The sequence below is a fragment of the Ambystoma mexicanum genome, chromosome 4q, assembly GCF_040938575.1.
Source record: "Ambystoma mexicanum isolate Mex_15411 chromosome 4q, UKY_AmexF1_1, whole genome shotgun sequence".
NCBI classification, from domain to species: Eukaryota; Metazoa; Chordata; class Amphibia; order Caudata; family Ambystomatidae; genus Ambystoma; species Ambystoma mexicanum.
Window position 1 is genome coordinate 126340493 of NC_090928.1, and position 12275 is coordinate 126352767.

Genomic DNA, 12275 nt, shown 5'->3' on the forward strand with positions numbered 1-12275 from the left:
CCGAACTTGCGAAATATTCTGTCGCCCGGCAATGGGGAAATACAGGGTCATTACAGCCCTGGCAGACCCTGTATTTACCCATTGCCGGGTGCCGGTAATAATTACTCCCTATTCCCATTTGAACCCCATAGGGCTCACTGGGAATGAGGAGGCCGGATGCACGGGCACCATTCGTGAATGGTGCCGGTGCATCTGACATGGGCTGCTCGCGGGTGCTGGTACGCCCGCCTGGTCAGACCTGGCGTGTGGGAAGGCACCCGCAAGCAGAACTCATAACTGCAAGTTGTTACCGGACCGGCAAGCTTGTAATGAGGCCCAGTATATCAGTCTCCAGTGAGGCTTTGGATGAAGCCTCGCCAACAAGAATTTGGGCCATAATACATAACAAATGCAAAAATAATAGAGGGAAAGGATCTTAACTGCTCTAACAGTAATATTAGCTGGCATGTCTAATGATGGGAACATTGACCATCATGCATGCCACATCGGGTTGAAAGAGAAATGGGGGCACCGTTTACCTGTTTTTTGATTATTAGAACACACATTGGAAAGATTCATAGACCAACAAAAACTGATTTCTGCTGTTCAGTATTTATTGTGAATATGAGCGTGCACATGTTTGACTGTGTGTATCCTTTGCATAGGTTCCGAAGCTAGTCTTGACGTTTATTCCTCCGCCCAGTGTGTCTTCATATCATGATTCTGAACAAACCCTCCATGCGGTCAAGAAAAAATCTCGAATTGCCAGAAAGGTAAGCAGCCATTTACTAACTGGAAATATCATCTTTTCGTTTGTGCTATTTTACACATTTTCTTTTGGCTTTTCTTCAATCTGCCATAAATGCGTTTTGTCAGGAACAGGTTCTCTTTTCTTTCCCACGTTTCCCCCTTTACAGTATTTCAGAGATATACGGAAAAAGATGCTTGCTCCATACAGGTTGATTGACAGCTCAAATAGGATATTTTCAACCATAATTAAAAGAGAAAGTATCAATTTTAACAAATTCGTAGAATAAGAGGGCCATCTGCGTTTGCTAAAACCATAAAAAGAAAAGGTTTAAAGTGAGCCACAGTCTAAAGGTTCTTTATACACGTACATAAGTAGTGCATGTCCTGAATTACTTACATCTGTAATGGTTTCACTTTGTTAGACAGTACCTCTCCAATAGGCATAGTTCTTCGTAACGCTCACTTCCCTGGGATAGAGTGTCCGGTTCTCAAAGCACCTTCAACAAACTTGGCCTCAGTATAAGTTTGCCGGTAAAGTAACACCGGTACCGGTAAGCTTGCCGATACCATTGTTACTGGACTGACAAATTATGAATTCTGCTCGCGGATGGCTTGCATACCGGCACCCGCGAGCAGAGCATGTTGGATGCACCTGCACCATTCACAAATGATGCCGGTGCATCCGACCTCCCCATTCCCATTGAGTCCCATGCAGCTCAAATAGGGAGTATTTTTTACCGGCGCCCGCGAATGGGCAATTACCGGGTCCAGCAGGGCCCTAATGACCCGATAATTGCCCATCAGCGGGTGCTGGAAAAAAGTTTGGCAGCAGCCTGCCGGTTTTACCGGCAAGGGTACCTCTAAACTTGTAATGAGGTCCACTGAATATGGCAACGTAACAGTGCTGGGATTTTTTGAACTACCTGATATACTGGAAAAACCCATCCCAAACGAGTACATGTGTGTATGATCAGGGGAGCATAGGGAAGCAGCGAACATGGCAACTGCATCTCGCTAATGCTTTGATGGGTATGCCTAGCAAAACAGCACAGAGACCTATCTGCAGAAACTTTCCCGGCTACAATGCCTTCACATCTTCTCTGTGGAGTATCAGGGCCCCAGCTGTGCTAGCCACCAGTTCCCGAGCGATGGAAATAACCCTCCTACAACCAGGGACATCATTTGGGGGTCACAACTGTGTCCCCTGGGGGCCGCAGTTGCAACAACCCCTGGGGACTCCCTTGCGACCCCAACTTTAAAAAAAAACAGGAGCTCCTGGTGTAGAGGACCCTCTTGTGGCACGGTGGGCCCCACCACAGAAGGTCTGGTGGGTCCCTGGCCATTTCCTCACCCATCAGGGTGAAGGCTGGGCCGCAAGGGAGGCACTCAGTAGGGGTTGGAGCTGACCGTGCCATGTGGCACATGTCACATGCCACGTTCAACTCAAACCCCTTCTCCCTCTGCTTCCTTGCTCACAAACAGGAACCAGAAAGCTCTTGCAGGTTCCTGGTTCCTGTATGTGAGCAGCATGGAGGAGCCTAGGAGGCCTGGCAGGATGTACCAAAGCTGCAAAAAGGTAAAAAGGCTTTTTTGGTTGTAATATGATGTGTACTTTGCATGTGTGAAGTGTGTGTCAGATGTTTGTATGTGAATGGCGGGTGAATGAGAAGTGGTGTGATGTGATGTGTGTTTTTGAATGTTCTAGGTGGGTGAGTGTGTGCCTGTGTAGAGAATGCAATGAGTGGATGTAAGAGAGGGTGTGAGTGACTGGTGGGTTAATGAGAAATTATGTGATGTGTGTTTTTGAATATTCTGGGTGGGTGTGTGCCTGTGTAGAGAACGTAATGAGTGGATGTAAGAGAAGGTGTGAGTGACTGGTGGGTGAATGAGAAGGGATAAGATGTTATGTGTGTTTCTTTTAAAGGAGAGTTCCAGGACTTTTTTTTTATTGTCCCTACGGTTCGGCCATGTGTTTTTAAGCATAACTCGGTAGATCGTAGAAAACTTTCCTATGGACCTTACCCGACTTTTCGTCCATTAACGCACTCGAAATCAGCCGCCATTTTCTGATAATCCTATCATTTCCCCCCATCGCCCTGGCTCACCTGCTTTTGCGGCACTAAATCAAATCCCCCGCCCCTGAAACAGACTTTATCAAAACATTCATATTCCCCGCCTCTATCCGTGACGTGACTGTGCTGCGTAGGCAAACGCGCCCAGGCGTCTTCTACGCGACTCCACACAGAACCCGGAAACCAACACAGATCAGCTCACACAACACAGCGCGCCACAATTGGGAATATGAAACTGTATTTTTAAATTAAACCGCAAGATTGTAAATTTGGTAAAGTACATTTATTTGACATCAAATGTTTTGAGAATATTCAGCGATTTGCATTTTTATTTGCTCACGTTCCAAAAAGTTCGTTTTTGAGGCACACGATGTTCCTTTGCTGTACACAGGGTCTTAGATCATCTCACAATACAGCGCCACAATTCGGAATATGAAACTGTGGTTTAAAAGCAAACGTCAAGATTGTACATTTGGCAAAGTACATTTATTTGACATCAAATGTTTTGAGAATATTCAGCGATTTGCATTTTTCTTTGCTCTCAATCCAAAATAGTTCGTCTTGAGGCAAGCGATGTTCGTGTGCAGTACACAGGGTGTTGGTTTACGATAAAATAAGCTCTTCGGTCGCACTGATAATCGCATGGCTGTTCCAACAACGAGGCACTAGGGCACCACAACGGTCTGTATGTTGCATCTAGCCGTTAGTACTTGTACTTGGCGATCGTCCCATAAAATGGTCAGGGTGGTAACGTTGTTCACGCGGAGAAGCAACTGGCGGTTGAAAAACCCATCCGCCGGTGTCTGGTACTCGTGACACAGACAATAATGGATGATGTACCTATTTGACAAAAAAAAAAAATGAAATTAGTCTCACCATCAGATCTTTATTAAAATTATTCATTTTATATATTAGGTCGGGAAATTATTTCATAGCTAGGACAGTGCAACTGGGTATTATACGTCAAGGGGGGCTGTAGGATACTGAGACAGTCCCCCAGTGCAGGGGTTGACAGGGAGGCAGTGCAGGTGGAGAGTGGAAGGGCCCAGGACCGAGGTCGCAGACAGTGGACCAGTTGTAGCAGGGGAGAGGGAGAGAGAAAGCAGAAGCAAAGAGGAAGGTTTTGAGGTGCTTCCGTGAAAGGAGATGGTTCTCCTCAAGATAGTGTGCGGTACAAAACAATATGCCACATAGAACAAACAAGTACAACTTAACCCGTCTTTAAAGCTACTGTATAGTAATTAAATTGCGGTATAAACTCATCTAAAGAGTTACTTACATTATATTTGCATTTTCCATTGTGTCTGTGAGTAGGGCAGCCCCGAAATACCACTCCTTCTATGCCGACGTTATTTCTTCTAATGAACGAACATGAAATGGCTTTCGTTTCTGAAATTATATTAATTATCGTTTCTTACGTTATTGCCCCACACCCCCAAAAAGAAGTCTTTCGGGATGGTCCCGGCCTGTCAAGGTCAAATAACAATAGAACCTTATACTGAGTTGTGGGCCATTCCGGCACCCGAGCAAAAAATCAAAGCAGCTGACCTTCACTTTGAACGAGCACACATTCCTAGTTAGCTACATTCAGTGTAAGGCCATCTCACAGGACTTGAAATTTACACTCCATCTTTGCATTTTGTCTGCGTGCTTTGCAGCCCCAGAGAACCATAAATACGGAGACATTCTATATTTTTTGAAAAATGATTTATTTTACTGTTTGGTTGGATAGACACATTGCATGTAAACTGAGAAATCACTTTTATTTACACATTACATAGATACACATATTCAATGGGCCTGCGACATGAGGAGACTCGAGAGAACAGACAATCAAATTACAATCATTTAAACCGTGATGTGTATTTCTCAATGAGCTCTTCTTTAGGTGGACATGGAACAGAGGCAATGTTGGGTGGCAATGCAGTTGTCCCCTGCACAGGTTCGTTCACAACTCCATTTATGTGCCTATCTAGGACGTCAACAATAAGTCTCTCAATAAACTCATATTGCATATCCTCAAACACTGGTTTGATCACCCATTGTTTACTTCTTTTAGTGAAGGCCTTATTGTAGCGAAGCGTCCCTAAAGTTCCGGTCGTCCTACTTTGTTGACGGCCAACATTATGGTTATGTGCCAAGACCGCTAAAAGAGTCCGATTTATCATGCCCTCCATGCCAAAATGCAATCGTTTTGGCCTGTACTTTAGGCACATATTGTGGAACACCTCCAAATCTCCTGTGTGGCAGAATTCCGTGAGTCCCCTCAAATCTCTTGTTATAGTTTTATCAAATACAATCTTTTCAATGGCTTTGTGAGTGGGTGATGAAGGAATCAACCACTTCTTCTTCCGTGCCTCCTCTGTGGACAAATGGCCATGTTCACAATTGTGGAAATGTTGGTTTGTGTTCCAACGGTGAACGTTGGTACAGTGTAACATTACTGACCGCCATTTTTCCAGTAGAATTTCCAACGACCCTCCACATGTTTTTGAGCTCCACCAAAGATGGTTGCTGATTGACTTGGACCACTGTGAAATACCTTGCATTTCTTTTTTTTTACCTGCAGCAGACATTTTTTTATTGATTATTTTTGCAAGATGCCAAACGTCAAATTGGTGATTTATATTTTTGTACTCTTCTCTCATTGTCTTGGCAATTGAAACGTGTCTGTCCGTGGCTATCAGGTCGATCACCATTCCCCGCGATTGTAGTTCTTGCAATGATGCTACAAAGCCAACTTTCTCCATGGCCACTGAGGATTTACTTTGTGACACCTGCACGACCACCGAACTCACAATTTTCTTACTTTCCATGTCCTGAAAGTGGTAGGTGCAGTACTTGGCTGAAAATCCTGGGCTGTCGCACTGTCCATCACCGGCTAGCCTGAACCGTTTGCCCGCGAATGTACTATCAATAGACATTTTTTCCATTCTCCAAGCTTCGCTAATGGCTGGAAATAGATAATCGGTTTGGTATTTGTAGAACTGAGTTTTCGCAATGAAATGGATTCCCACAAACTGAAAGAAAGACTCTTAATTTTTTAAAACTTGAACCACTAAAAAGTGCAGCCGCTGCACAAAGTAGATTGCCTGCTGGCAGTTGTCCCAGCATGGGTTGTGCAGACCATGAGAAAGGATGATATTTTGTAAATGTGGCATGTATTTTAAGGTTAGTGCCTCGAATTGCACGAGTCACATTAATCAATGGCTCCCCACATACTTCCCCACCTACCGAATGCCCACATTTCAACCGAATAATAATATCAATCAAACAACTATCGAATACAATGAATTTGGCCTCTTTCCTTATACTGTCACTCTGCATCCCAGCTGGTTCGGCCTGTAACGTTGAGGACATGTCACTCACATGAAAGGTAGAATCTCTGATATCGTCTTCCGCTATGTTCAGTGATATTGATGGTGTTTCATTGTAGTCCACTTCATTCTCTTCCATTGCAACATCTGTTCCTTCTCCGGCGATGGGTGAATAAGACAATTTCTTCAACTTTCTCGCGGTCTTAGTTTTTGCGGGTGTGGATTCTGTGAATTGATCTCCGACTGCATCCGAACTACCAGGAGGACATTCACTATCAATGGCTGGTGGTGGTATAGCTCCGTTGTCAATCACTTCATATTCTTCCCATTGGCACGATGCATCTCCAGTCTCAAGTCCCTGCCAAAAGGTTTGACAAGCAACATCTCTCGTTCGCTTCACTGTCTGTGTAGATCTAGTTCGTACACCCACTCGCAACTAGAGGACAGATTGGAAAAGGGATGTTCAGTTTAAACACAACTTAAAGTATTGAACTATTAACAGTGAAAAACAACATAATATAGTGACCAGGACACTAACCTTCTTTTGCTTTCTTTTCTTTGAAACTTGATTGCCTCGAACTTCAACATCAGGACGCTGTTGCTCCGACTCGTGTGTGCATGTCTCCACTTCCTCTTGCGCTGCAACGACTATATTTTCATGATAAGCACATCCATCACGCACTGACGCTCCATCGACTCCCTGAAACATAGAACTTTCATTAGTATGTATAATAATATCGAAAACACAAAATGTACTTGGGGACCAATACCCACGTACATCTCAATAGCAAAACACAAATGAACGCTTTGTGTAGAACATTCAAACGACAATTATTCACGCATAGTTGATCTAGTTGGATGGAACTGTCAAGATCCATACCTCGGGCTCCTCATAGACTTCCATTGATGATATTATTGAAGATGATGCTTCAGTGACTCCCTGAAACACAGTAATTGCATTAGTATTGTTTTCTATTTTGATAAAAAGAACAGAAACTTTGTGCAGGCGTCAACGGCTCATCTAAATAGACCTGCACAAATGATCAGTTGTCTAAAATAAATAATGGATATGTAAATATGATTCGATTTGCTCGATCGTTGGAAGTGTCACCACCCAGAGATCTGCATCAACTACTAGGGGTGATGTTCTTGTAGAAGAAGGTCCGTCATCTCCCTGAAACATAGTACTTGCGTTAATAAAGAAGGAAGTATAGTGGATGTAATCACGTCATATGATTTCGCTTGATCGAACTGTCAGTATCCATACCTCGAAATGCATAAGAACATCAAGGGACGATGTAACTGCGGTGCACACTTCTGCAAGCTGTTGCGCCGACCCGTAACTGCATGCTCCCCCTTCTTCTTGGACTAATGCTCCATCGACTCCCTGAAACATAGGACTTTCATTAGTAATGAACACAATATTGAAAAAAGAAGACACATAGGCGGGCGACGACAGAAGGACATATCAATGGCTAAAAACGAAAGAAACATTGTGTGTAACAATCACGCTACAAGAATGCAAGATCTGATGATCTCCATCGATGGAACTGTCCGGAATCGTACCTCGAGCATCTGAGTGACATCAACGGTAGTCGTCAATACGTTGGACTCCTCAGCATCTCCCTGAAAGACAGTACTTGCATTATTTTGGATAACAATAATTATAACTGAAAACAAAGACTAGAGGATGAGTACAAGGGTGTACCATTAGGTAAAATAATTACACGATAAATTAAAACTATTGATTTACATGCCTAAAACAAGTCAGTGGCAGAATAGCCAAGTAAGATTACCCGATAGGCGCTCGAAGTGGCCGATGACTGCAATAACGACACGGATGGAGAATCTTCCGCCTTCATATTGAGTGGATACATAAATGGGGAAATTATTGTTAGCTAATGCTACACACTACCGCAAGGCCGAGAGATAAATACGTAAACTTGACTCACCAGTGGAGGGATGTGGACGGATAGAGTGGGAATAGCGGTTGAGAGCAATTTTCGCCTCGCTCGCGGTGTGTTCTTTTTTATTAGCAATGATGTGGAGTACATGTCTGAGCTAAAGTGCCTGCTGCAGATGCGGTATCGATCACCCCTCTTGTCGGCAAAGACTTCTAGGACTCTACTTTCAAGCTCAGACGGTGGATATCCTCAATATCGGACCCATTCTCTTATCTGATCTATTGTCTTAGGGAAAACATGCATTATAGTACCTTCAGATTTATTATGGGTCTTCGAAGGGCAACCGCCAATGGAACAGGCAGGCATTGTGGAAAGTTCTGAAAAGTAAAGATCAACAATTCTCTATGAATACCAATGTAAACTCAGAACATGTGACTATTTCCTTGCATGTACTGTCTTGAACGAAAAGAAATTGGACGCAAAATGATTATGGTACATGGCCTTACCTTGACGAACAAACAGTTAGATGCAGGGATCAGAGTAGTTTCTTGTCGTAGAACAGGGAACAGTTCACAGGTTGCAAACTGAGGAGTTTCCTCGAAGTGTTCACGGAAGTTCACAGAGACGAAGAGCAGATAACCAGCACCTTCACGGGTTGACTAGCAAAGCGCAAAGAAGTGCTCATTAGAAATATGAAGTGGGTTATAAAGAATTCGAAACAGGGGTGTGTTTGTGAATGAATGACGTGTATATGTCGTGGCATTATGTGGATTGCAGGGGGCCGTCCAGCGTGAGGGGGGATGCTTGGCAGGAGACACGGGGTCTGGAGGTAGACATGGGAACAACAACCCATGCTCTATAGACCACTTTGAAGTGTACATGGTGTTTGGCACCTCTTGGCCTTTATCGCTCCCTGACAGCTCCACTTGCCAGCACAAGTACCCCGGTGCGAACTGCCTTTGATAGGGTGGGGGTGGATTGGGGCGGTGGTCGTGCAGACAAGACACAGGAAGACTCGTGAATGGAGACACACTTATGTGGATTGCAGGGGGCCGTCCAGCGTGAGGGGGGATGCTTGGCAGGAGACACGGGGTCTGGAGGTAGACATGGGAACAACAACCCATGCTCTATAGACCACTTTGAAGTGTACATGGTGTTTGGCACCTCTTGGCCTTTATCGCTCCCTGACAGCTCCACTTGCCAGCACAAGTACCCCGGTGCGAACTGCCTTTGATAGGGCGGGGGGGGTGTGGATTAGGGCGCTGGTCGTGCAGACAAGACTCGTTTGCCGCAGGGCCTCACCAAGGAGAGGCCATCTCACTGCATGTAAGAGGCAGGCTGAAGGATCTAGTACATGGAAGGCAGGGGGGTGAGTTTATAAATACCTCAGCCTCCCAGGAGAATATATGGGTGCAGTTCACCCTGGAGACCCTTGATGCCTAGGCAGTTAGTCAGCAGCAGGCTGGCCTGTGGTGGCAAGGCGGCACGGGCCAGAGGGGGTCATCTCTGTACCCGGTGACCAAAAGGATGATTTATTATGATCAACCATTTTGATTATTTACCTATAACCATGTTTTGTATCAATAAAATCCAACGGCCTTCCTTTTATTGCCAACGCTTGAACAAAGTGGTGTGGTAAGTATTTTTGGGGGAGGAGGCAAGGCCGGGAGGCTTGATGCCAACCCGCAAAATAACATATGTATGTCTGCTGCATATGGGTTCAACGGTTATGTGGATTGAAGGTGGGCGGCCAGCGTGAGGGAGGATGCTGGCCGGAGACATGTGGTGTGACAAGACAAGGCACAGGAAGACTATTCAATGGAGACACACTAGAATCATTTAAAAAATCAAAACAACCATTGTTAAAATATATGTTGGGTTTTATTTTAGATCTTAATTTCAATTGAACATAAATAATAAACATTACACATTGTAAAGTTCCGGTTGCAGCACATCCAGGGAAAATCCGCGGTATTGTCCACTGTCGCTGGGGAAATGTTGTCTAATGGCAAGTACCGCACAGGCTGGTATGACTCTCCGAACGCGGTGTCCGAGCCTCCCGTGAAGCCACCAAGTGAAGCAACGATAGGCCACCAGCCTGTACCACCTGTGAAAATGAAAGATGCAAACTGTATTAAAATGACAAAACTTTCTTATCACTGTCGATTCAGGTAAAAAATGTCATTCTGCTTTGAAAAAAATTCTATCTAGAATATGACATAGTAGTGGCATCACTCACTGACATCAAAACCCGAGTATACTTACTCGTTACTCGGATTACGCGGACGAACAGTGCCGCGAAGTTCGTGCATAAGCACCATCATCATCCTCAACACGGTCCGTGAGAGGCAGGCTTCCCTGAACTCTGGCAGCTCGGTGATGCATTGCGGACTTGGCTCGCCTTCCGAAATGTAGGCCAAGCACCCGGAATTTTCACGGCAGCAGCAGTTCTCCTCCTCAGTTGGCATTAGCTCGCACCGATTGCACGTGCACCAGGTGGAGACGCCGTCCATGCGACATGGTCCAGGCTCTTCATCCGTTGACTGGTCCTCCCAACTGCCGTCCGAATCCCCATCGTTTTCGCGTGCTTGCCTTTCCAGTAGTTCTTCCTCGGTGTACTCGGGCTCGTACATATACGCCATTATTGTAGCCATTGTGTGGTAAAGAAAGTAAAATAATTTACAGAGATGGTACAGGTGTTCACAAGGCCTAGAAGCGGCGAATGTAGCTGAACAGAGCACAGAAACGAGTCACAGAATACTCAAAGTAACACAGCGAGAGTAATGGAATCGAAAATCTGCTGCTGTGTGTTGTGAAACGGTGTGTTTATACTTATTGAGGAAAGAGGCGTCCTGCCATTTCCATGGCGACACTTCATTAGCTGAGGCGCAGCGATTGTTGACACGAAACGTGCTTTGGCGTTGGGAAATGGGCGGTACGCGTCTGCTGATGTCAGGCTCAGGGGCGGGGGATTTGATTTAGTGCCGCAAAAGCAGGTGAGCCAGGGCGATGGGGGGAAATGATAGGATTATCAGAAAATGGCGGCTGATTTCGAGTGCGTTAATGGACGAAAAGTCGGGTAAGGTCCATAGGAAAGTTTTCTACGATCTACCGAGTTATGCTTAAAAACACATGGCCGAACCGTAGGGACAATAAAAAAAAGTCCCGGAACTCTCCTTTAAGTGTGTGAATGTTCTGGGTGGATGCCTCTGTAGAGAATGTAATGAGTAGATGTAACAGAAGATGTGACTGGGTGGGTGTGTGCCTGTGTGGAGAATGTGATGAGTCCATCTAAGGTGGGCGTGAGTGACTGGTGGGTGAATGAGTATACATGTGGTAGTATGTTCTCTGGGGAAAGAGAAGAATCCCCCCTGACCCCCTCTCAAACCCATGTTCGTTAGTTCGGGCTACCTCGCTCCGCCTGGTCGCAATCACATACTTGTGGCAAACATTTACACCCTCCAAAAAAACAACTCACCAGTCAACACTGGTCGCTAGTGTATTTGTGGACCAGGCACCGCTCCCATCGTTCTAGTTTACGTTAAACATTTAAGCTTTGATGGAAAAACATATTTACTTCTTTCACTTGCAGTAGTGCATGCCCCTGCAGCAGCATAATCATCATGGACATTGCGCACACGTGGCGGTCTAGACCGGGACAGGGTAATGCATGTCCTCTGCTTTGTTAAGGAGCTTGGGGGGGGGACACAGCAGGGCTCGCAGGGCAGCTGCCAAATGTTGTGCTACTCAATTGGGCATCACTGGGTCTGATAAAGGGTTAGCGTGCAGTGCGTGCCTTGAAGTCTGCCAGTGAGTCCCTTGGTGAGAAGCAACTCGTGGGTGTTTTCAATTTAAAATAACTCTGTGATGCCATGGATTTATGTGTGCAACAATGATATTGTAATTGTAATGGGTTATTTATAACGTGCTTAATACCCAGAGGTTTCTAAGCGCAGACCTGGGGAATTGAACCTGTGTTTTTCTACGTCGTCTTGCCTCCAAGACAAGTACGTTGCCCCTGAGCTATCCTCCCGACCCAATTTTTACATTAAACTGTGTTTTTCTTAAAGTCCTCTGGCACCCAGTATTACGGTTTGATAATAAAAACTATGGGGTATATTGGGTATATTGAAAGAGCCATTCCCAGGTATTATACTTGTTGGGATGGAAAGGATCCAATCCCTCCCCCCTAGGCGTGTCTGAATTAGGTGAACTCCATACAAAGACAAGGGGGGAGTAGCCCCCACCCCCAG

General features: G+C 45.2%; 1 protein-coding gene across 1 annotated transcript in view; it reads left to right on the forward strand.

The window, feature by feature from the left end:
* The window catches only part of WDR64 (WD repeat domain 64), a 1979698-nt gene that overhangs the window by 1915776 nt on the left and 51647 nt on the right, over nucleotides 1-12275 (forward strand). The window contains exon 27 of the mRNA XM_069607651.1: nucleotides 645-752. Within this exon, the coding sequence (XP_069463752.1) occupies nucleotides 645-752 (108 nt within the window). The remainder of the gene's footprint in view (nucleotides 1-644; nucleotides 753-12275) is intronic.